Here is a 24,576-nt window from a genome sequence, read left to right on the forward strand (position 1 = left end):
TCAGAGATGAGATGAAGATAAGACTGTTCAGGCCATTGCCTCTTGGGTTTTACAACAGTACAAGTATGGGAAGAGCAGAACCCCAGAAGCTCAGGAAAGAGGTATACCATCCTAAACCGGCAGGGGATATCACTTCGGAAGACACCAGACTCTAGGGCCTCCACATGGCCCCCAACGTAGGTCTCAGCATCTAGCACGTGGCCATCATCTGTCAGCTTGTTGAACTCCTGCTCTTGCTTATTGGGAAAGATAATGTTGGCATGGAAGGCTTGCACCATCAGCAAGGCTTCGCACAATGTTCCAGAGCCCTTCCGCAGCACCTGCAGGAAAGATGCAGCTGTAGCTATGCATGCCGATCCCAAAATCCCAAATCTATGCCAAAAGCCCTGACTCCTAGGCAAGACCACGACCACCAGAAACCTTGACTGTACCATGGAAGGAAAATTGTGCAGCCGCTAACAGAAGCCCCTGCCTCCTGTGGCTATTCTCACTTTGGTGCCCCAGACTCCAGGAAGATGCCAATGGTGCCACCCGTAACAGTCCAGAACCATCCCACCTGGAGCATCGGTGCACTGACCTCATCAGGTTCCATGGGAATAATGGTGCAGAGGGCGAATATGAAGGGGTGCACATATTTCATGTACAGGTAATAAGTAGCAACAGCATCTGACACTGAGTAAGTGGCCAGAGTCTGGGGAGAACATCAGAGAGCAAGATCATTAAAAACTAAGGGTCCAAGAAATTCATGAAATACAGAAAGTAAAGTTCAGGAAAGAGGCAAGGCTGAGCAGGAGTGATCAGGAAGGAAAAGCTGGTACCCATATCTCAGGTAACCGAGCCTCTCCAGTCACAATGTCTATGACTTCAGGGATACACAGGAGAGGGAATGGGCTTAGGGAATGGGCTCACGTGCCTGGGGCTGTTCAGTGGCCATACGGCACATATCCTCAGGGTCCAGCTCCACAGGGTCATAGCCAAGTTTGGCTTTGGCAGCTGCCTTGAGATTATGACTGCCCACAGGAAGGTAACTGTCCCTCTTCACCCACCTGGAAAAAGGACAGATTCTAGAGATGAACACAAGGCTGGCAAAACCAGACATATCACAATAATGTAGGTTTTAGAGACATTCAAGGGACCAGTGCCGCTTGAACATCCACTTGCCTCGCAGGAACACTCAAAAAATTATATGTAAGAATCTGGATCCTTTGTACCCTTACCCCACCCTCCACTTTCAGCAGAGAACTCAGCCTCTTGCTATGGAGAAATAAAAAGGTAACACAACAAGAATTCCTAGGCCTCTATGAGCCTATCAAACTGTATTGCATGAACTACCTGTCCATCTGTCCTCTGTTTACCCTGTCCTTTCAGTATGCACTCTCGCAACAGCATGCCCTTAAGATGTTCTCTAGGGCTCGGAAGATGGCTTAGTGGGCAAAGAGCTTGCCATTCAAACATAAGGTCCTGAGTTCAGAGCCCCAGCATTCATGTAAAAGCTAGGAACTGCACTGTCCAGTGGCCACACCTAGTCTCTATCTCCCATGACCTGTCCTAGCAGCTGTTCGCTCCTACAACTTCTCTGTGGCCCTTCCTCTGTAGATGTTCAGATATTCTCTCATTACACTTCTAACCTTGCTAGTTTGCCATCTATTAGAACTTTGACCAACCCTATGCCTCTAGGTGACACCATCTAGTTTTGGGCTCCTCCAAGTGCACAGAGACTTCCACAAAAGCATGATTACAACAGAATCCTCTCATATCTTAAATTTATTCTTTCTCATTCCAAGTCAACTGAGCAGAGACGTTAGGTACCTATCTATCCCTAAGCCCCCGCCCATGCTAGCAAACCTGAGTGTTGATCTTTCTTTATCAATGAACCAGTCTCAACCTCTTGGCTTTCCTCTAACCCAAAGGCTAGACTATCAGAGAAAAAGGAGCAACAGCCGATCTCAGACAATCTTGGAGGCTGATGAACTCATGTCTTGGCCCAGCTCAGATGCCACCCTCTTCAACTAGCTCTTTGTATGTATGCGTTCATACCTGTCTTCCTACCTACATGGACCTATGTTCTAAAGACCATGACTTCAATACCTGGGGTAACTACTCGCTTTCAGTCAGCATGAAGCACACTGAGCTCATCTTGAAAATATACAGCCTCTGGGAGCCTCATCTGACTTCATCTATGCAAGCATCAGAATCTTGCTCTATGCTTCTTTCTAGCCAAGCTTTTCCACCTCGCAGGGTATTGTTAAGCATTCTTGACTAAATGGAGGACTAGCAGCAAGCACACAGCAAATCCCTGCGGCCCAAAGCCATTTCTTGGAGGCCAATCACCTCTCCCAACAGATGTGCAAACAGTCTGTACAAGGAGCCTTTCTCTATCACTGATGGGATCACAGGCATGAGCTGCCTACTATGTGGTGTATACATACCTGAGGCAGTCCATGTGGATGCACTGTGGTGCCTTATATTCCCCCTGGCTATCCTTCTGGAAGCCTATCTCCTGGTACATGCTTAGGCCATGAATTGCTGCCCTGGCCTCCACAAACGGCCTAACAACAAAAGAGACAGGCAATGGGGATAAATGAGCTGCCAGTGCTTCCTTTGATCCTTGTGTGTAGGCAGACTGCTCCCAGGAAACACTGGTCCCATGCACTTCTCTGTGAAAATGAAAACCACTGATACCAGCAGGCAGAGCTGCTCTTCTCCCACCCTTCCCTGACACAATTAAACCTTAACAGGAAGCTGGACTCACCAGTCAAAAAAATCCCCATTGTAGGTGACCATAATGGTAGGTTTGGTCTCCTGGATATGCTCAAACCATCTCTGGATCAAATGGACCTGGGCTCAACAAACCACAGAAGTTAGCGGAACCCTTTCTCGGCTTTCGGCAACTTGCCAATACTTCCCCAAACTTAGAAACAGCAGCCTCACGTCAGCCCAGATGCCCAGGACTTATTCTAGCCTTGGCCATGGAAGAGGAAGCTGAACAACAAACACCTGACCAGAATCGGTTTGCATCCTGGCACCTCATGCCAAATACCAGGCAGGCTCTACAGGAAGTCTCTTTACCTCATCGGGTTCATTGAAGACACAGAAAGGCCCTTCATATTCTGGCTTGGGGGTGAACTCAAAATCTTCAATGTCTTCTGAAACAATCTCCCTGTTAGTGATGAGGTAGCCCTGGTAAAGTTCACGAGCAGACAACACAAGTCAGCTACAGAAAAGCTGAGACGCAGACTCCTAGCCCACCCACAAGCGTCTCAACAAAATAATTTCAAAGAACTCCACAAAAACATAAAGGTGACCTGCCTATAATCCTAGCACTCAGAAGGCTGAGGCAGGAGAGCCACCAAGAGTACAAGGCCAAGCTGAGCCACAGAGTGAGTGATACTCTGCCTCAAAAACAACAGCAAAGGGCTGGAGAGATGGCTCAGTGGTTAAGAGCACCGACTGCTCTTCCAGAGGTCCTGAGTTCAAGTCCCACAACCACATGGTGGTTCACAACCATCTGTAATGGGATCCGATGCCCTCTTCTGGTGTGTCTGAAGACAGCTACAGTATACTTATATAGAATAAATAAATAAATCTTTAAAAAAAAAAAAAAACAGCAAAACATCACAAAAGCATTTTGAGTTTCCCAAACAGAGACTCTGTTCACCTGGCCATCAATCATATAGGAGATCATCATAATCTGATCTGTCTCAGCATCAGGGAATTTGAGAGGTAGTTTGGTTGTCTCAATGTCAAATGCCAAAACCACAGGATCCTAAAACGACAAAATACACCATGAATTCAGGTCTGCATTCATCCTTTGGACACCCACATTCTGCCCTGGGTTCAATCACCAGCACCAAAAACAAAATAACCACACATATCTCAAAACAGTAACAAAACCCCCACTGGGGGTAAGAAAATGAAAACACACAAGGAATGAAGCTTCCGGTCAGACCACCTCAGACCCGAAGCTCCCTAGCATTCATTCACTGTCTCACTTGAACATTAGTTAGGACAGCACTGGCAAGGGACCGTGTCCAGGACAACATCTTCATCTTGCAAACAAGAAAACGGAAGACATGGATACCTGAATGAGATACGAATCTACTTCTCACCAGTCACTGGGTTATCAACTACCTAAACGAAAGCTCAAGGGTTCAAATCCAGCTTAACTCAAATACTAATGTTTGAGGCTAACACACAAGTGCAAAAATATGTTTTTAGGTTGGAGACCAGGGGAGAAAAACCTCCCTAATTATTTTCAGAAAGTATTTAAAGAAGAAATAGATTTTAAAACTGAAGAAATGTAAAAACTTACAGGTCGTTCAACGAGATCATCTCGTCGGACAATTTCCACAGGAAAAGCATTTCCTCGAAATCTAACATTGTACCAGTGGGCCTAAGGAATAAGGAAGCACACATTAACTAAAAAGTTCTCTATCCAGAAACGTCTATCTCTCTAACAAAAATGTTTTAATTATTTACTTAGTGAGTGGGGTGTGTGTGTGTGTGTGTGTGTGTTTGTGTACACCGTGTAGGTCCTGGGGATCAAACTCAGGTCATTACACTTGGCAGCCTTAATCCACCAGTTCATCTTGCTGGCTCCAGTAAAATCAATTTTTATGCAGATTTATCCATAGCTCCCCTTGGCTCTTAGGAACTTAACTCAAGCAACCTTCCCCTTACCACATGGATTCTGAGGTCAATGGAGAGGCGAATGTGGTAGGGAACATCATACTCCCGCATGTCCACTATGTTGTCCAATTGGTCAGCTATCTTCTTAGAGGTTTCCTCCTCATCAGTAATTAGACTGCCTCCTTGCAGAATACTGGCAAATAAGCACAGGAAGCCACTAACTCAGTTATGATCTACGAGGAACTGCAGGAGTAAAGACAAAGGCAGCTGAGGAGGCTGTGAGGACCAGGGTAATCTCTTAAGAAATGGCCTTGGATCATCACCCAACACAAGCAGCAGGCCACAGAGAAAGGAAAATCAAGGTATACTGGAGAGGTGTGCATTCTACATGATGTAAGTTAGGCTGTGCACAGTAGTCAGGAGGGCTCCAGTGTGGCTAATCCCAGTGCATTGGCTCTACCAGCAGGCTGCTCCAGCGAGCGTGAAGAGTCGAGTTGGCACCACAGAGACTGTGGAGAGCTGCAGTTAACAAATGAACATCCCTTTCTTTATTAAAATAAAGATGATGGTAACTAGATTATCCTTTAGGAGTGAAGTAAGAATAAGATATCATAAAGCATCCAGCTTAGTGTACAATGAAGTGACTAGGTAATGTCAACTACCTCTATAAAAGTCTATATTCAAGTAGAAAACCTTACACTGGAATAGCCACTCAATATCCTAATAACTGGGAAGCAAAGGCAGGACACCCGGTTTAAACATAAGGCCGGCCTGGCTTACATAGTGTGCTCCAAGCTAAACTAAACTATAGTGTGAGACCCTGACTCCAACCAACCAATGAACCACTGAACCAAGGAGACAACCAATAAGGGGAAAAAAGGGACAGAGGGAAAAGCTCTGTGGCATGCATAAGGCTCTATGTTCAATCCTCATTCACACACACAAAACACACACACACACAACACACACACACACACACAACACACACACACACACAAAACTTAAATTAAAATTAGACAATATACTCTATCACTCTAAGTTTAAAATCAAATGCTTTGTAAGAGAAAAAAAGAGCGTGGGGAGGTGACTCTTGCAGGAGACCTGGCAACTCATACCCATCTGTAACTACTTCTGAGGACTTAACCCCTTCTGTGGGGCCAAGCATGCACACAAAAGCACATACACACAGGCAACACATTCACGCCTATAAAATAAGATAAATTAATCTAAATTAAAAGAGAGAAAAAGTAGCACCTATCAGATGGCTTGCAGGTCCCTATGGTTCAGTTACTAATTGCATCTTAAAATATTCTGAAGAGTAGAGATGACTGGAGTGGGGCGTGCAGACTGAGGAAGTATCCTAAGTCTCAGATCGATTTTGATGTACTTTTTTTTTTTTAAAGATTTATTTATTTCATGTATGTGAGTACACTGTCGATGTCTTCAGACACACCAGAAGAGGGCATCAGACCTCACTTCAGATGGTTGTGAGCCACCATGTGGTTGCTGGGAATTGAACTCAGGACCTCAGGGAGAGCAGTCAGTGCTCCTAACCACTGAGCCATCTCTCCAGTCCTTGATGTACTTTTTAGTGTGTGTGTGTATGGCACAGTGCACATGTGGAAGGTAAGAGGCCAACACTGGGTGCTGGTCCTTGCCTTGCTTCTTGTTGAGATGAGGTCTCTTTGCTGTTGTTTTGTTGCTGCACACACCAAGCTAGATGGCTTGTGAACTTTAGGAGTTTTCTTTCCTCTGCCTCTGATCTCACCATAGAAACACTGGGACTATATATACATTAGCTTTATGTGTGTTCTGGAGATTCAAAACCTGCCCCCCTCCTTGCTTTCTTTTTGAAACAGGGTCTCTCTGCATAGTCCTGCTGGCTTCAAATTCAGAGATCTGTCTGCCTGTCTCCCAAGGGCTGGGATCAAAGGTGTGTGCTACTATAGCTGGTTCTAAAATTAATTCTTTATCAAAACACTGTGATCACTGTTTCTGAAATCATGTTTCATTTTTATCTTGCTTTTCTGTTATTAATGTGCCTAAATATTTAATAATAGTACTTGGTGTTCTGCACTTAAACTTCTCTGTACACTCCAGATTCTCTGGAGAAGATATCTATAAAACAAAACACTTGATAACATTTGTAGACCGTGTTAAAGTGGTGGAGGCAGCACTCTAAAATATTCTCATTGTTATAGCAACTCAATTTTAAAGCCACAAGCCTCTCTCCTATGTAAGAGGAGTTCAAGCACAAAACAGAACACAATCTTGGGAAGACAGCGTTAATTTAATAGAAAGATATCTAACATGGCCAAACATCAGGGGAGTCGCTCTGAAGAGCTCCTGCCTCCATTAGCTTGTTATTCTGGAGTAACTGGCACTTTGCTCTTGAGAAGGAAAGTTACCTGGAGAGCATTGTTGTATACTCGTCACTAGCATGGTCCTGCTCTCGGTTCTTCTTCACCGCAGGAGAGATCTCCTTTCTCACTTTGACAAGGTCCTCCACAGTGTGGAAGGACAGCTTGATGTAACTCCGCTTCAAGCCCACTAAGTGGTTTGGCTATAAAGTAAAAGGACAAGCTGATGGGTTGATGAGAAACAGGAGGGTAAGCCTGCGAGGTAAACACGTCAAGTCAAAGTACCTAGCTTACTTTTGCCTGTGTGTAACACCACCGAGTTCCTTAAAGATGGCTTTGGGAACAACTACCATCCCTCATCCTCCAGGCTGCCCCACAACCCAGTAAACGACCTGACCTTCTACCTCATCCAACACTGTCCGTCTCACCTGCTCCTGGGAGGTCTGGGGATACTTACCAAGTCCAGGTCTTCTTTGGGCACATTCTCTAACTTTGCAATTTTACCCTGAAACTTCTTGGATAGAAAAGATGAAACTTCTCGATCACAACCCTAAATTGGGATCAGAATTCATGTATTTTCCATTAGTAAGATCAATCTCCTTATTTACCTATATCAGTTCTGAAACCCGCCCAGTAGAACAAGGAACAGATCATTTGACCAATTTCTACCAAGCACAGACTTACCTTTCTAGCTGCAATGTAGAAATATGGCTTGTAGGGCAAGGCCACCTATAAAAACCATTAAAAGGGTGTAAGAAAAAAGGAAAAAGGGAGAGATAGGGGAAAAAGATTTCAGAGTGGCAACTGATGAGCAACCTGGATGCAAGGCACCTTGGACCTTGACAGCTTTTTTTCTTTTAAGATTGATTTACTAATTTTTATTTTATGTGTATAGGTGTTTTGTTTACATGTGTGTCTATATACCAAGTACATGCCTGATGCCCACAGACAACAGAAGAGGGACGCATGAGCCCGGTGGTGAGGGCACACACATGCCTTTATATCTCAGCACTCAGGAGGCAGAGGCGGGAAATGTCTGTGAGTTTGAGGCCAGCCTATTCTACAGAATGAGTTCCAGGTCAGCTAGGGCTACAGAGACTATCCCCCCCCCCCAACCCTGCCAAAGGATACTGCATACATGAAATTTGGACCTGCATATCTCTCAGGGGCAAGAACCCCAGAAGCAATACTGTTCAAGCTCTTGAGCTACCTTCCCTCAGGATATCTTAGATGTGACTGATGAAGCTCACAATGAGCTGCAAGTACCTGCACACTCACTACAGCCTCCCATCCCCCCTCCCCCCTGACAGAATAAATGAATACCCCTTATTTTAGACAACTTATTTAACACAGATAGGTTTTTAGATTTTTGGAGTCAAGGGCTTACCTTAAATCTGCTTCCATCATCTTGAATGAAGTAGTAATCCACTGCACTGACTAAGCGTTTGTCTTCATCTAAAATCTCTGTCTATGAGAGAACCATGGAACACGAGCATGTTAACCTCTGTGAAGCCTAAGAGCTCTTTCCAGGCTACTTTCTGAGAAACTGAGTACTCTAAAGATGAAATCCTCACACCTAGCCCTTCTCTGCACCCCTATACAAATACCACCAGCCTCCTTCGTAAGAACTGCATTATGGTCCCTCAGTGGGGAGTCTTCTGAATTTTCTCTGATAATTCTTGAAAGCGTTCTGCTGAGAGCTAACAGATTCCATTTTGTGGAAAAGCACCTCCAATGACCAGGTCTTTCAGACATGCCTTCCTCTCCTCTATCACTCATCCACTAGACAAGGTTGACATTTACAAGAAGAGGTGCAGCCATCCCCCAGAAGCAAAGGATGGGCAGTGTTAAGGGACATACAGGGTGCATGTTGATAAGCCAGCCAGTCCTTTCTCCAGGCTCTTTCAACCTTTCAAAGCCAAACCGTAAGTCCATCTTATCCGTCCACTGGCTCCGTTCCAGACGCTTGAGTGCTGAGACTGAAGAGGAGGGACCATCATCCCTGAGTAAAAGAAGAGAACCAGGCGTCACCACTCAGACCCCTAACTTTCATCTATGTTTTTATTTTATTTTGTGTAGTTTTGTCTTTTTTGAGACAGTGTCTCAATGTAGACAAGGCTGGCCTCCAACTCACAGTAAGCCACCTGCCTGTTTCCCAAGGGATCAAAGGAGTGTGCCACGACATTTGGTGACTATGTATTTCTGATATGGCATAGCATATACATTCCTAGAAAAACATCAAGGCCGGTAGAAGGCTCAATGAAACAAACAAACAAACAGCATGTCTAGGAAAAATACAACAAAGTCAACCCCCACCTCAACCTGTTGACTTTACCACCAGAACACTAACAAAACACCAGTCACACCAGGGTGCTGCTGCTTCCTGTGATACTAAAACCACACAAAGAGCAATATGGCAGTGCTGAGCTTTATGCCCAGAGAAATGAAAACTTACTCCCCAAGTAGTGGGTTTGGAGGGGAACGACCACGCCCAGTCCTACTTGCTTCTTTTTGAGATAGTCTTTCCTTGCCTCCATAGTGGTGGAACTACAGGTGTGCAATGCCACATCCTGCTTGGATTTACTTCAAATTAAAATCAGAAACTGTTTTTAACTTTGCTAGAGAAAAAGAGCTTTAGTCTGCATCCAGATCTCTTTCAAAACCAGGGCTGAATGAAGTGCGACTTTTGAGATATTACTATTTTTGGAGCACAAAACTCCCTGGCCTTTAAATATCATTCCAGTGAGTAAGTTGGTAAAGTAGACTAGAAAACTATTTACCCAGACACCATCTCCTCCTAACATGGGTTGCTCTAAGCTGTCTACCTTACTTTTTATTCAGCCATAGTGTAAAAATCCAAATACATGATGAAAGTACCAGACACCTGCTTACGTATTACCTCAGGCAGTGTCAAATCGCTCTGAGCATGCATTCTCAGTTCATTTTCATGACAACACCCATGAAGAGGACCACCCATTTCCTCATTCAGTGAATACGGAGGCAGTCATACCTAAAGCTCACTCTCTACCTCTACCTGCAGCTTCAAGGACACACGCTGACCTCATGGGACTCTTTCAACAATTAAGTGAGCTAATCCACACAAAACACACAGGGAGGGCTGGAGAGATGGCTCAGTGGTTAAGAGCACCAACTGCTCTTCCAGAGGTCCTGAGTTCAAATCCCAGCAACCACATGGTGGCTCACAACCATCTGTAATGGGATCCGATGCCCTCTTCTGGTGTGTCTAAAGGCAGCTACAGTGTACTCATGCAAAATGAATAAATAAATCTTTAAAAAAAAACACACACACACACACAGAGAATAAGCATACGCTAAACGCTATTACTTGTCCTCAGATCTAAGAGCACACAGGCAGTACAAATTGGGTTATTTTAAAAAGAACAAGGTCTCGGGGTTGGGGATTTAGCTCAGTGGTAGAACGCTTGCCTAGCAAATGCAAGGCCCTGGGTTCGGGTCCCCAGCTCCCAAAAAAAAAAAAAAAAAAAAAAGAACAAGGTCTCAAAGTTGGAGAAGTGTTTATCTGGGAAGAATTCAGAGGAGTAGGGTATGTGTGTGAATATTAACCAAATTCTTAAAAACAAATAAAAGCCTTCCAAAAGCTATTGTTTATTTATTTACTGCAACAACAGCTTTCATCTGCTCAAGTACGCGGCAAAGTTGGATGACTAAGGGCATGTCCTTAGCTGATGATATGTCTTAGTGGTAGAGTATGAGAGGCTCTTTATTCCACTTCTAGCTACATATACATATGTAATACAGAAAGTATGTATTATATATCCAATATACCGTGCCACAATAATATGTAGTAATACAATGCATAAAATCTAATATATAACACATTTTATATATATATATATATATATATATATATATATACACACACACACACACACACACATCATGCAGTCATGAGTATAGATAAAATACTTCCCATCCACCTCTCACCTCTAAACTGAAGTCTAGCATGAACGTAACAGTACGAGTACTGCCCACCTCGTGGCTTTTCATGGCATTATGGACATGAAGACAGCACAGTAACTATCATCACTGTTGGAGGGTTAGACTGAGGCTCCAATGTATGAAACGGAACACAGCTCCTTTTCTAAATCAGGAATGAGCTTCGTGGGGCAGGTAATAGCCTGAGACCTGGGCCTTGAGGGAGCTGTGGATCCAGGTCCTGAGAAATCAAGTCTTCTCATCCTAAGGGACTATGGGTCACAGTCCCAAGGCTGCTATGTGCTCTGTTTATGACACTGTGTGCGCCCCCCCACCCCCATCTTCTATGTAAGACATTGTACTTTTGGGCTTGAAGAAATGGCTCAGTGGTTAAGACCTTGCAGTGGACCCAGGTTTGATGCCCAGCACTTACACAGTGGCTCACAATCATCTGTAATTAAAAGTACCGGGAGATCTGATGCCTTTTTCTGGCCTCCACGGGCACCAGGCACATAGGTGATACTGAGTCTTCACATCCTAATACTCATGCACACTAAAAAGAGATGCTCTACTTCTTAAAAAACTTGCTTGTGTGAGCCATCAGCCTGTGTGACACCTCCTGATCCTGAACGTTCTTATCTTCAGGATCTCATCCCCCTGGCCCTCACTCTCAGGAACCTGTCATTGAAGAACTACTTACTGATCCAGGTCAACTACCACTGCTGTTATGCAGCTGTTGTACAACAAACCCAGGGCTTCACATATCATCGGAAAACACTGTCACTACTCAGCTCTGAACAGGTTTCCCACTCAGGGCTCGCACTCTGACACATAGTCTTATGGCTCACCCAACTGTTTCTGCCACTAGGCAGTGTCACCAATCTCAGTATACGCTATCCACATCTCGTTTGTCACCATACTCTAGTATCTCTTGCCGATGCATAAAAGGCTTGCGGCTTTTGGTGCCCACGAGTAACTGATGCTTCTTTAATCTCAATAAACTGTTTTACTTCGCCGAGACGGACAAGACAGAGTCTTTCTTTGGTTTTCCTGTTACCTCCTCGTTTGATGAGAACAGACACACAACAGGCACAAATATTTCTAGAGAAGCAGCCTGAGCCACGGAGTGAGTTAGCATCTCAATAAAACTACAGAAACACACGGGAAGACTGGAGCCCGCCCTGTCCACCGCGTCGCGCGTCGGGCCCGCCGCTCCCCCGGACACGGCGCCCGCCCAGGTTTGCTCCGGCCGCGGCTGCCGCCAGCGCCTTCGCAGTAGGACACCGGCTCTCACCGGCTGCCTTCGCTGTCCGCGCCCGGCTCGGGATGCCTCCGTCCACTGTTCCTCAGCACCATCGCAGCGTTCCTGAGCTCCCTCCAGCTCCCGGGAAAATTTGGCGCGCTCTCATGTGCTCTCGCGAGACTACAGCTCCGGCCAATGAGAAGGCGCGGCCTCAGACGGACGTGTCCGGGGCCCGCCCCGCCGCGCCCCTCGGCTCTCCAATCGTCCGCGGAGCCGGGAGGCTGGGTCGCAGGGACTGAGGGAAAAGAGTGTGCAGGCTGGCTGCGCGGGTGGCGGGACGGCTGGGTCCGCTGAGGACCGAGGTAGGGCAGGAAATGTCAGGCCGTCCCCGCCCTGTGCCCCAGGTCCCGGGCCGGGCGCCCGGCCGCCTAGCTGTTGGGTGGGCGCCCGGGACGACTCAGAGCCGGGATCGCGATGGCACCTGCCGCGTCAAGGCTGAGGGTGGAATCCGAGCTCGGGTCGCTTCCCAAGCGAGCGCTCGCCCAATACTTGCTGTTTCTAAAGTTCTATCCCGTGGTCACCAAAGCTGTCAGCAGGTGGGCGCACACTGGGAAGAGGAGTGGAAAGGAGGGCTGTCAACAGGGGAGACGCTCGTGCAGAGGAGGGTGAGAGGGAGGGGGCCGGCGGACAAAGCAGCTCCAATCCTGGGGGTGGAGCAGCAGTTCTCAGCCTTGAAGGTTGGTCGGCCTTTCCACTAGGGTCTCAGATCAGGTCTCCTGTATAGAAGGTATTTACGTTAAGTTTCGTAACAGCAGCAGCGCTGCAGTTTAGAAGTAGCAATGGAAGCAGTCTTATGGTTGGGGGTCACCACACCATGAAGAACATAGGAAGGTTGAGAACCACTGCTATGGAGGAATGTGGGTACCAAAGGCAGAGTTCTGCATTAAGGTGCGCCCCGTTCTGCTTAGCCACTAAATGCCAGTTTGTGTACTGGGTCCCAAGCGCTAGCCTTTGCAGTCTGAATGTTGTGAAGACCCGCGAGTCAGGGACACATTCCAACCCTGAGCCACCAAATGCACTGTTGCTGGTGAACTCTGCCCTTTGATCTACATCTTTCGATTTCCTAACGAGATATCACCCTGTTTCTGTTAATTTTTATTAACAGAATTTTCTAGGTTTGTTCTCTACTAACTTAACCTTTCACAAGTGTGTACAGAGTGTTTCCCGTGTTCCGGGCACATAGCTGTGATCAAAACAGGCGCATATGCTTTTTCTGTCTTGGAGCCGAGAAGGAACTAGACCACTCTCCCACCCCCACACCCTACCCCAGCAAAAGGCAGATAAATGTATAACTTAGAGCAGTTAGGGAAATTTCTCCTGTGTTGTTGACATTGATCAGAAGCACAGAGAAGAGAAGCAGTTGTTCACAGGGCACAGTAAGTGCAAAAGTTCTGAGAGAAGAATACAGGGCATGTTGGAAGGTTGAAGAGAAGGACTCAGGGGGAGAAAATGTAAATGGAAGGAAGAAGTAACTAGGGGTCAAGTCAAAAGGGTCCTTATGATCCACACTAAAAGTTTTGGATTTTATAGTTTTTAGAAGACAGCTTGGGGTTGGGGATTTAGCTCAGTGGTAGAGCGCTTGTCTAGCAAGCACAAGGCCCTGGGTTCGGTCCCCAGCTCTGGAAAAAAAAAAAAAAAAAAAAAAAAAGAAGACAGCTTATAGACCTGTGGTGGTTAATGCTAATTGTCAACTTGATGAGGGGATTATCTTGATTAACTTAATTGACCTGGGAAGATCACTAGGAATGGCCCCATTCCTGGTTGGTGTCCTTGACTGTAAGTGGAAAAAGTGTGCTAGCTTTTTTTTTTTTTAATCACACCAACATAAAAGAAACTAAGACAAGACCCATCCTTTTAAAGAAGCAACTGGTCCTGTCTTCTTATTGAGAATTTCACTTCAGGAGTGTAAATTTACATACAACTATTATAGAAGTGTTTTGTTGTTGGGTTTTTTGTTGTTGTTGCTTTCTTTTTGTTTTCAAAGAGAGAAAGAGAGAAGAAAAGAAAAAGAAAGAAAAAAATCCCTGGTGAATTCTGCCCCATTTCAAATGTTTATTTAAAAAAAACTACAGCATAACATAGAGTTTCCAGCTTGAATACAGCCCACAGACCATGGTCAACTACAGAAATGTCCTCATGAGGATCCCCCCATTGCCTTTTACACCCATGCCTTCCGTGGAGCAGCTGTGGGGATGTTGGAAGGCACGCAGCCCAGCAGGTGGAAGTCTCACTGTGCTCATCTGTGGTTTGGCTTTAGGTCTTAGAGTCTCCGTCTTTGTCTAAGCAAGTTACTTCAACAAGGACTCCAGTATCCCATGATCTACACAGCAGGATCTTACAGCAGCCCTGCTATGGCTATGCAGGAGAGGCAGACCCTTGTGTCCGTTGCTCATTTTCTGATTGCCTCTTCCTCTACAGTGGCATTTTGTCAGCCCTTGGAAACCTTCTGGCCCAGATGATTGAGAAGAAGCAGAAAAAAGACTCTCGAAGTCTAGAAGTCAGTGGGCTTCTCAGATATTTAGTTTATGGGTAAGTACCACAGAGAGCTGCCTCATCTCTGCAGACTGAGCACAGCAGAGCTGCCTGTCAGCATTAAGCCTTTGGGATACTTTGTTTTAAAAACCTAGTTCTGGGGCTGGAGAGATGGCTCAGCTAGGAGCGCTAACTGCTCTTATAGCCGTCCCAGGTTTGATTCCCAGCTCCCATGTAGCAGTTCACAAACATCTGTAACCTCCAGTTCCAGGAGATCTGATGACCTCTTCTGACCTCATAAGGCACCAGACACATACTTGGTGCACGAATATACCTGTAAGCAAAATATCCATGCACAAGAAATAGAAAACAAAAATTAAAATTAAAAAAGGAAAAGGAAAAAAAATAATTCTTTAAGCAGCATCAGAGAGCAGGTATGTATGGTGGTGCATATCTTTAATTCCAGCATTCAGGAGGCAGAGGCAGGTGGATCTCTGTGAGTTTGAGGCTAGTCTGTTCTACATAGTAAGGCCCTGTCTCAAACAAAACAACAAAAAAGAAATATCAGAGGCCAGATATGATGACAGAGACTTTTAGCTTAGCCCTTTGCAGGCAGAGGCAGAGACAGTAGTATTGCCACAAGTTTCTGGCCAGCTTGTGCTATGTACAGAGATCTGCCTTTAAAACAAAATCCTCCTTGAGTTCTTTGACCACCACTAATGAAGTGGCTGGATGATTTGAAGTCTTTCCAATTGGAGTGATTTAAAAAAAGAAAGAAAGAAAGAGAAGAAAAAAAAGAAAGAAAGCTGGATGGTGATGGAACTCACGTTTAATCCCAGCACTTGGAGGGTGGAAGCAGACCAATCTCTGAGTTTGAGACCAGACAGGTCTACAGAGGGAGTTCTGGGACAGCCAGGACTACACAGGTAAACCCTGTGTCCAAAACAAAGAAGCAAACTTTGTGTGGGTGTGTGGTGTTAGATTTAAACCTGTGGCTTCATATACGTTGTCACTGATCTCACCTATCTTCATCATTTAGTTGGGTGTGCTAGTATTAGTACTTGGGAAGCCAACCTCGTCTAAATGGTGAGTTTCAGGTCAGCTACACCTGTCTTGAGCCAAAATAAATAAGTAAATAAGTAAGTAAATAAATAATCAGAAAGACCCCCCCCCATGTGTGTAAATAAAAGAGACTGAACTCTCTCATATATCCTGTGAACTCTGATGATCCCCTTGCCTCCTGCGTGCTAGGATTATAGATGTGCGCTGCCTTATCTGTTTTTTGGTTTTTGTTTGTTGTTTTGCAGTGCTGGGAATCAAACCCAGGGTTTTTTATTTGTTTATTTGTTTTGCATACTTGGGAATTACTCTACCAACTGAGATTTTTGATACCCACAAAAAGCTCCCAAGAATAATAATTCCACACCATTTATTAAAATGTTTATGAAGCGACACCACCCCCCCCCATACTTTAACAAGTAACCTTTACCCCTCTCACATGGTCTTGGCCTCCCAAAGACTTTAGTGGCCCACAGTGATGCAAGAAAGTCCAGCTGAAAGCCTTGTTAACAGATTTCGGTTGTTGGAATTGACGGTTCCTGCCCTTCCCTGTATTACTGTGCTTTGTGAAACTCAGTTTAGCTGGACTTGGCTCATTCCCAGGTGAGCCAAGTGTGGACTAGAAATCTGCACTTTAGAGAAGGCAGAGGGTAGTACCAGGTTTTCTCTTGCCAGTTTCCACCAAAAGTTTGAAAATCTCTGGGAGCTGACCTGTGTCTATTTGTTTCTCAGAGCCTGTTAAGGCATAAGGGCACAGACGAGGACAGACAGCATAATTGCCTGGAACACAGAGGAGTCAGATGGGCATAGACCTCAGCCAGGGCCATCATTGTGGCTGTCCCAGCTCACCAAATGGAAGAACTGGCAGAAGTAACTTCAGTCTTTGTGGGCAAAAAGACTGCCTGAAACTGGCTGAAAGGAAGTTTGTTTTTTTTTTTTTTTCTAGAATGTCTTTATAAATTTGCATGGCCAATAAGTACTTTAGGAAGAAAAGAGGACTTAGGATCTGAGGTGAATCTTGGGACCAGAGACAGAACTGTAGAAAGAACCACAGTGCAGCTCACACCCCTGTGGCGTCCAGGTTGTTTGTCACAGGTCCCCTGAGTCACTACCTCTACCTCTTCATGGAGTACTGGGTCCCTCCTGAGGTTCCCTGGGCCAGAGTCAAGAGGCTCCTGCTGGATCGCCTGTTCTTTGCCCCAACCTTTCTGCTGCTGTTCTTCTTCGTCATGAACTTGCTGGAGGTGGGTGTTTGTCTTGGCATCTGCTGTGTCTCCAGTTAAAGGTGGATAGGTACCCTGCTTCCTGGGGTGGGCCCCAGGCTCTGAACGCTCAGCTTTCTCTTTTCTTCCCTCCTCTTCCCTTTCCCCTCCCTCCCTTCTTCCCTCCCCCTTCCTTCCTTTTTTCTCTTTTTACAATTTTTTTTGAGAATCTTGTGCATGCCTCTAATGTGTCCACCCCCATCCTCACTCTACTTTTCCTTCCTCACTTTCGTGTGTTCTCTTCTTAAAACCTGCTGAGTTCACTTAGTGCTGCATGTATGTGTTGGGTATAGGTCTCTCAGGGGTTGCATACCTAAAAAAAAAAAAAAAAAAAACTCTTTCTGAGAAGCTATTAATTTACAGTAGCTCCTCGGCTGGGGGAGGACTTTACGAACCTCTTCCTATCCATACTGGGGTTTCCTGGCGTGGTCTTGCTTGGGTCTTACGCACAGAGTCAAAGCTTCTATGAGTTGTTGTGTATAATAATGCTGTCAAGTTCAGCAAACGGTGTTCCCTGTTTTCTCCGTGTGTTTGTGTTTCTGCATGCATGTACTACAGGATGTATGTAGAGACCAGAGGATAGCCTGTAGGAGTTCCACTACGTGGGTCCCAGGGATTGAACTCAGGCCATCAGGCTGTACAGCAAATACCATTACCTGCTGCACCATCTTGCTAGTCCTCAACTTTCCGTTTTCATGTTTTCCATGTGAGCGCGAGCACAGGAGTGTTAACGGAGCCTGTCTGTCCCTAGTCGAGGTTATGAGCCTCATGTGGTGGCTGTTGCCCTTAGGTCTCAGTACCACTTCTGCTGTCCAGGAGGCCTATATGCTACTCTGTCATAGACTGGCTTCCAAATATTTTCATAACTTTTAGTATAGTTTTTTTTAACCTGTATATATACTAATAAGGTTCTAAGCCAAGCTTGGTGGCTTGTGCCTGTAATTGCCATACTCAGGAGGCTGAGAAAGGAAGATTACCACAAGTTCAAGGTCATCCTGGAGTACCAGGTGAGATCCTGTCTCTAAAACCTAAATAAATAAAAATATAAAAAGTAAACTAACACATGATTCCGAGAAAGGCTTTACCAAAGAGACCTGTGCTGTAGATATCTTAAGGTTGCCTGAGATGTTGCGAAATCCTTCACAAAGAGTTTATAACTATCAGGTGAATGTGCCTTCTCTTGCTTGTCTGTTTATTTTTTATACCTCATTTGTAAGGGCAGACATTTTTATATGCCAAATGCTGTGTATTCTGTGAACTTTGCTTCTTTTATATTAGTGGTTTTCACTTTTTCTCCTTTTGTGGAAGGGTATTCTTTGAGATAGGTTTCATGTAACACAGGCTGGCCTTACACTCCCAGTCCTCCTGCCTCTACCTCCCAAGTATTGAGATTACAGATGTGCACCACTGTGCTTTTTTTTTTTTTTTTTTAGAGGGACTTGTATATTTGGATAGATTAAGGATAATAGTCCTGGGCCAGAGAGATGGCTCAGAGGTTAAGAGCCCCGACTGCTCTTCCAGAGGCCCTGAGTTCAAATCCCAGCAACCACATGGTGGCTCACAACCATCTGTAAAGAGATCCGATGCCCTCTTCTGGTGTATCTGAAGACAGCTACAGTGTACTTATATAGAATAAATGAATAAATCTTAAAAAAAAAAAAAAAAAACCTTGGCAAGGCAGGTGCTTCTATCCATTTTCAGCATGGTCACTCTTAATACATTTATTCTTCTAGATAACATTTATGCGGGGGTTGTCTCTTAAAAACTGATAAGTTTTGACTGGAAAGTCATCATCTTTGAAAGTTAATGTAGGAAGCATTGATAGCTGAGGCTACCACAGCACAAGTCATCATCAAACAGCCATAAGGAGCTGATGGGACAGATTCCACCCAGCATGAGAGGCAGTGTGTCGCTGAGCTGTGTCACTGAAGATCTTCCACCTGGATAGTTGACTCCTTTAGCTGCAGAGCAGCACATGCAGATGTGTTTTCAAATATAATACAGGTTTTATAATTGATCGTCAAGGTCAGGGTGCCATATTATAGTTTCTATCGATGGAGGGACTGCTCACAGCTTCCCTTCCCTTCCCTGCAGGGAAAAAACATCAGTGTCTTTGTTGCCAAGATGAGGAGTGGCTTCTGGCCTGCTCTGCAAATGAACTGGAGGATGTGGACACCCTTACAGTTCATCAACATCAACTATGTGCCCTTGCAGGTGAGGTTTGCTTGTCTCCACTGAAGGCCTTTGTCATTTTCTTCTAACAAATGGTTGTACTCTCAAGCCATGTTCTCACCCATATCTGGAGGTCTGGTACATCCCAGATCATTGTCTGTGAGCTCTGGATTCACAGCTGCAAAGTTGCACAGAGACTCCCAAGCAGCGGTTTCAGCCTAGTGTTTTCTGGTAACTGAAACAATATGTGCTACTTCAGTGTCAGCTGAACAGGCAGATACAACAGTCGAGTGCAGTGGAGTAGGTAAATAGAGAAGATCTTGGCATGGAGCGGGGTCTTCAAAGGACTGGCTGGTCAAAGAGAAGGCCCTTGGAGGTAACTGGGAGAACTGCAGTGCTTGTGGGCACAAAGGTGATGCTGAGGAAACTGCCTGCTGAAGGATGAGTGAAGCTGTTGGCTTTGAGCAGTGCAGAGCCCAGGAGAGTGGGCAGCACCCATTGGTTCAGTGTTCCACAGTGCAGAGCACAGGAGGGTGGGCAGTACTCACTGGTTCAATGTTACACAGAAATTCTACAAATTCTATAGCACTTGTGCACTGCTTCAGGCTGCTGTGTACTAGCTGTCCTTGTGCCAGGCCCATCCCCTGTGTTTACCTAAGACCTCCCTGCATCTGGAAGGACTCACAGTCACAGTAAGTCTACACAGTGGATGGCAGGATCCTGCTAAATCCTAAGGAAGAAGGGCCATCAGAGATGCAGACTTTTCCTTCTCCAAGGTCGTTCTTCCTTTGGCTCTGGGTCTGATTCTGCCCAGGGAACCAGCACAGTTCTTCCAAGACTTGGTACTGGGTACCTCTGCCAATTTCCAAACCAAGGCGCTATGTCTATACACACTGAAGAAGGAAAAGGTGAGAACATTGACACCCAAGTTGCCACCCAGGGCCATTCTTCTAACCAGGTCTCTCTTGGATGGCAACCTTAGTCTATTCTGGGAACTTAATCCTCTTCTGTGCTCTGTTAAACATCTTTTCTATAGGGATCTCACAGACTAAGGGCCCACTGAAGGAGGAACAGAGTAGGTCAACATAAGACTTCTATTGAGTAAAAGACGAGGGAGCTTGGCCAGTGTGCATACACATACAGCTTATATACTATAAACATATAAACCATTGTTGCAGTAAAAATAAAAAATGGTGGAACTGATTCCCACATGTATCCTGGCCGTCGTGCTCTCTTGATAGTTCTGGCTCTGGCAAAACTAGCACCAATTTATCTCAGTGGCTCCCTGATGCCCATGAGCCATTCCAACACTGCATCCTGTCAGGTTGCCGCGCCCTCACTCACTGCTCTCTTGGCTAGTTTCCACCACACCAGGCATACACATCCCAATTCTGTGGTGGCCCAGTGCATCTGACCACTATACACTCTCTTGAACTCAATTAAGTCACCACATGAAAGAACACATCACACAATATCCTCTGATCCAATTGATAAGATATACTTTTCCCATATAGACAAGGCAAAATCCTGTACACATCCATCCCTTAAGAATCATCATAACAACCTGTAATGTGTGCAGAGAGGAATCTTAACATCTGCTGCCATGATCTCTCAGCTGCCACTGCCTTGCTCTGGTCTCCTCTGCTTCTCAAAACCATTTCTCCTGTCTGTCCTTCCTTCTTGTTCAATAACAGGCCTTATTCTATCCTGTACCTGCCTTCACCTGCATAATGACATCAACCTATATGCCATGTAAACTACACTCTATACACAGACCACATTAGGTACACATACATACAAGGAGGATGAGAGGGAGAGAATAAATGAGTGAGTTAGCATGTATACACACCACATATACATCATTCCATATACAAGCCTCACTTTATACCACACCCTATAGTACTTATCCATATGCCTATATGCATATACATATATTGCCATAAAGTAGGAGGAAACCAGCAAACATTTAGGATATAACAAAGGGCTGGTCAACCATAGCAGAAATAGTAGAACCTCCCCCCCCACCCAAAAAAACCTAACAGATGCCCAGCTTGACGTAACCTTACCAGTGACCTTCCTAAGAGCCATATTGGGATGAATTAGGAGCTAAAGCCAGATTGCTTTGACTTGAAGAGTGCGTGGGAAGCACACAAATCACAACCCAAGTCGAGCATGCTGGTGCCTGTAATCCATCACTCTGGAGGCAGAGGCAGGAGGACCAGGAATTCCAGGATGATAGAGGGGTCTTGAGGTCAGGAAATAATACCATGTTTACCCGTCTTATAAAGCTGGATTCACACCACCTTTAATCCCAGCAGCTGGGAGCCAGAGGTGAGTGGACCTCTGTGATTTCAAGGCCAGCCTGGTTTACAGAGTGAGTTCCAGGACAGCCAGGGCTCACAGAGAAACCCTGTCTCCAAACCAAACCAACCAAGCAACCAACCCCAAAACTATGTTATGTATAAATGTGGCTGCCTCTGAAATGGGTGGACATTCAGGTCTAAAAAGAGGGTCCTGTAGAGCCGTCTTAGGAGGGTGAGTGAATGGGGTTCCCTGGTTGAGTGCAGAATCATGGGCAGGTGGGTGCTCTTTCTTTGTGATTTCAGAGAGTTGATATGAATGGTCAAGACTGTTTGGCCTTTCCCCTCTGGGTCTGAGCAGAGAAGCAAGTTAGGTATTTGGAAGAAAATAACACTTCTGCGTTAAGAAGAAAAACCCTCTTAAATAAGGTTAAATAAGAAACCCTCTTCGTTGTGGGCCTGGGGCTGTTTTCCTCATAGTACTGGAATCTACACTCAAAAGTCCTCGGGAGACCTTTAACCCTAAGGCATCCTGGAAAGATACAAAGGGATTGGTGAGTTGAGGAATGAAGAGCCTAGAAAACTGCTTCAAAGCAGGGATGTGAGGCTAGGCTTAAGGTTTTAGTTAGACAGTTGCACAGGACTGATTGAGGGACAGGAAAGTTATGTATCAAGTATTGCTAAGCACTACTTTGTGCTCCAGTGCCAAAGACTCATAATTAGTAAGACAGGGGCAGATTGTCGGCCTAGAAGAGATAGCACCTGACTGAAGGTGCTTTCGGGTGGGTTAAGTCCAGGTGATTGGAGCAGGCACTGGAGTGATGGGCTAGGCTGAGGTCAAGTCACAGAGAACATTGTTAGGAGAGGGTAAATGATACTCCTACCTCTGCTAGAAAGGCTCAGGACATTCAATAGTGGGAAGGTAAAATATCAACAGCAAACCATTGAAGGGATAAATTCCATCTTGGGTGACTAATGTGGGAGAGATGTGGTCAGGATTCCCACTCAGGGAGTAATGATTGTTCTCTTGGCAGTTCCGGGTGCTCTTTGCCAACATGGCAGCTCTGTTCTGGTATGCCTACCTGGCCTCTCTGGGGAAGTGATGTCAGATACACCGTGGATGAGGTGTGGGGAGATCCAACCACCAGCAGGAGAGAGCAGAATCCATCATTAAGGACACCTCATGACTAAATTATGTGATTCAAGATGCCTTAAAATTACAGAGGGAGGAATGTGTCAGTGTCGGAATCATGTGCTTCAAAGAGACAGCACCAGTCTCGGTGGAGTTAATCTTAGTTGTCATTGCAAACAGGTAAAGGTCAATAAACAGTGATGCAGCTGCTTCCATGGTGGTTGTGATTTCTCAGAACAGTAGCCGTTGCTTGGAGAAAAACGCATTGCCAGACTCTTTAAATTCTTTCACCAAAATGCATCAACACTTAGCACTTAAGTGTACAGTTCGGCAGCAGTCCGTACAATCATGGCACTTTGCAAACATCAGCATCCATTTCTAGGTGTTTTTCATTTTCAAGTAGAGCTGTTCCTACTAAACACCAGCTCCCCTCTTCCCCTTCTTTTCATCCCAGTAACACCATTCCTGTGTTGTCTTGAGTGTGAACCACGTCCCTCGTAGCATCTGTTGATACTGCTCTTTTAGGAGCTTATTCCCCTGCATAATAGCTGCACGTTGGTTAATCTTGGTGATCAGCTTGTAGGAGTTAGAATCACCATGGAAACATACCTCTGGGTGTGTCTGTGAGGGTGTTTCCAAAAGGGTTTAACTGGGTCTGCAGAACCAGTGGTTGAGAGCACTGGCTGCTCTTGCAGAGGACCCAGGTTTGAGTTCCAGTAGCCACATGGCAGCGCACAGCCACCTGTAATTCTAGTTTCCCGGAATCTGATGCCTTCTGGTCTCCACAGGCGCTAGGTTCTCATGCACCAGGCACAGGTATGTATGCAGGCAAAACACTCATACACATAAAAAAATAAAGAAAAGTTTAACCAAGGAAGGACGTTCCACCCCAGATATGAACAGTGCCATTCCCATGGGTTAGGGTCCCAGACTGAATGAGAAGAAAACGAGCAGAGCAGTAGCACTCGTCTCATGTTCCTGCAGCCATGCTGTAAATACTTCCTTACTAAAGTTCCTTGTCAGGAATTTGGTTACAGGAACGAGGAAAGTAACTACATTTTGCCATGGTTTGAATTTGTGTTGAAACTTAATCTTCGTTGTAGTATTTAGAGTTAGGGTCTTTATGGCAGTTATTAAATCTGACAAAGAACAGATTAATGCCCTTATTAAAAGAAGCTTCATAGAATTTCCTTCTTGCTCTCTGCCTATGTGAGGAGAACCTTCTTCTTCCAGGACCATCCAGGACCATCTCAGAAACAGTGCTTGATCTTGGGCTTTTCAGCCTCCAAGCAGACGTAAGTTTCTGTTGTGTGTTGAATAGTCTGGTATTTTGTTATATTTAAAATTCATCTGTATCATTGCATGTCAGAATTCCCTTCCTCTTTGAGGCTACATATTCCAAAGTGTGTATACCACATTGTGTTTATTCCTCTGTCAGAAGACCTCTGCATCACTTTTAAGAGTTGGTCATTCTGATGCTGGTGTGAACAGGGGTGTGTAGGCCTTGTTCCTACACTGGCCTTCAACTTAGGACCCCGACAATAATAACTGAGCCCCTGATTGATACCAGTTACACAATTTACAGCATACTCCTAGCTGGACACATCTCAGTCTGACCCACCCTGCTGGGTTGTGATAGAGATCTGGATTCCATGCACAGCTCTAGAGACCAGCAGCTGCAGTGCTGATGCTTGTGGTCCTAACTGCTTGGGACATGGAGGTGGGAGGATAACTGGAGCTCAAGTGCTCAGGACCAGCCTGGAAAATGCAGTAAAACCCCATCATTAGATTTCCCACCACTCAGTTCTAGAGGTCAGCCATGATAATATTTCCTGAGGGATTTCTGTGCCAGCAGTCTTCAGTGCCCTTCATGAGCTTCCATCGCTTGATCCTGTAACAATGCTGTACTGCTGTTCTCTGCATTTCACGG

At 45.4% G+C, this 24,576-nt stretch overlaps 2 protein-coding genes across 2 annotated transcripts in view; one reads left to right on the forward strand and one right to left on the reverse strand.

Moving 5' to 3' along the window:
• The window catches only part of Pole (DNA polymerase epsilon, catalytic subunit), a 48,494-nt gene extending 36,156 nt beyond the window's left edge, over window positions 1–12,338 (reverse strand). Inside the window, exons 1-15 of the mRNA XM_032886896.1 lie at window positions 12,241–12,338; window positions 8,850–8,991; window positions 8,377–8,457; window positions 7,674–7,718; window positions 7,447–7,539; window positions 7,038–7,192; window positions 4,681–4,822; window positions 4,313–4,393; window positions 3,659–3,766; window positions 3,070–3,180; window positions 2,753–2,838; window positions 2,430–2,549; window positions 914–1,046; window positions 578–691; window positions 108–320 (exon numbers count right to left, since the gene is read on the reverse strand). Of these exons, the coding sequence (XP_032742787.1) occupies window positions 108–320; window positions 578–691; window positions 914–1,046; window positions 2,430–2,549; window positions 2,753–2,838; window positions 3,070–3,180; window positions 3,659–3,766; window positions 4,313–4,393; window positions 4,681–4,822; window positions 7,038–7,192; window positions 7,447–7,539; window positions 7,674–7,718; window positions 8,377–8,457; window positions 8,850–8,991; window positions 12,241–12,302 (1,686 nt within the window). The 5' untranslated portion in view covers window positions 12,303–12,338. The remainder of the gene's footprint in view (window positions 1–107; window positions 321–577; window positions 692–913; window positions 1,047–2,429; window positions 2,550–2,752; window positions 2,839–3,069; window positions 3,181–3,658; window positions 3,767–4,312; window positions 4,394–4,680; window positions 4,823–7,037; window positions 7,193–7,446; window positions 7,540–7,673; window positions 7,719–8,376; window positions 8,458–8,849; window positions 8,992–12,240) is intronic.
• Window positions 12,339–12,470: 132 nt separating this feature from the next.
• Pxmp2 (peroxisomal membrane protein 2) lies at window positions 12,471–22,859 on the forward strand. The gene is made up of 5 exons (XM_032886929.1): window positions 12,471–12,785; window positions 14,668–14,778; window positions 16,862–17,024; window positions 19,137–19,256; window positions 22,549–22,859. The coding sequence occupies exons 1-5, from the start codon at window positions 12,664–12,666 to the stop codon at window positions 22,615–22,617; spliced, it is 585 nt and encodes a 194-aa protein (XP_032742820.1). The 5' UTR covers window positions 12,471–12,663; the 3' UTR covers window positions 22,618–22,859.
• The last annotated feature ends 1,717 nt before the right edge of the window (window positions 22,860–24,576 follow it).

This window comes from Rattus rattus, chromosome 16, assembly GCF_011064425.1.
Source record: "Rattus rattus isolate New Zealand chromosome 16, Rrattus_CSIRO_v1, whole genome shotgun sequence".
Lineage (NCBI taxonomy): Eukaryota > Metazoa > Chordata > Mammalia > Rodentia > Muridae > Rattus > Rattus rattus.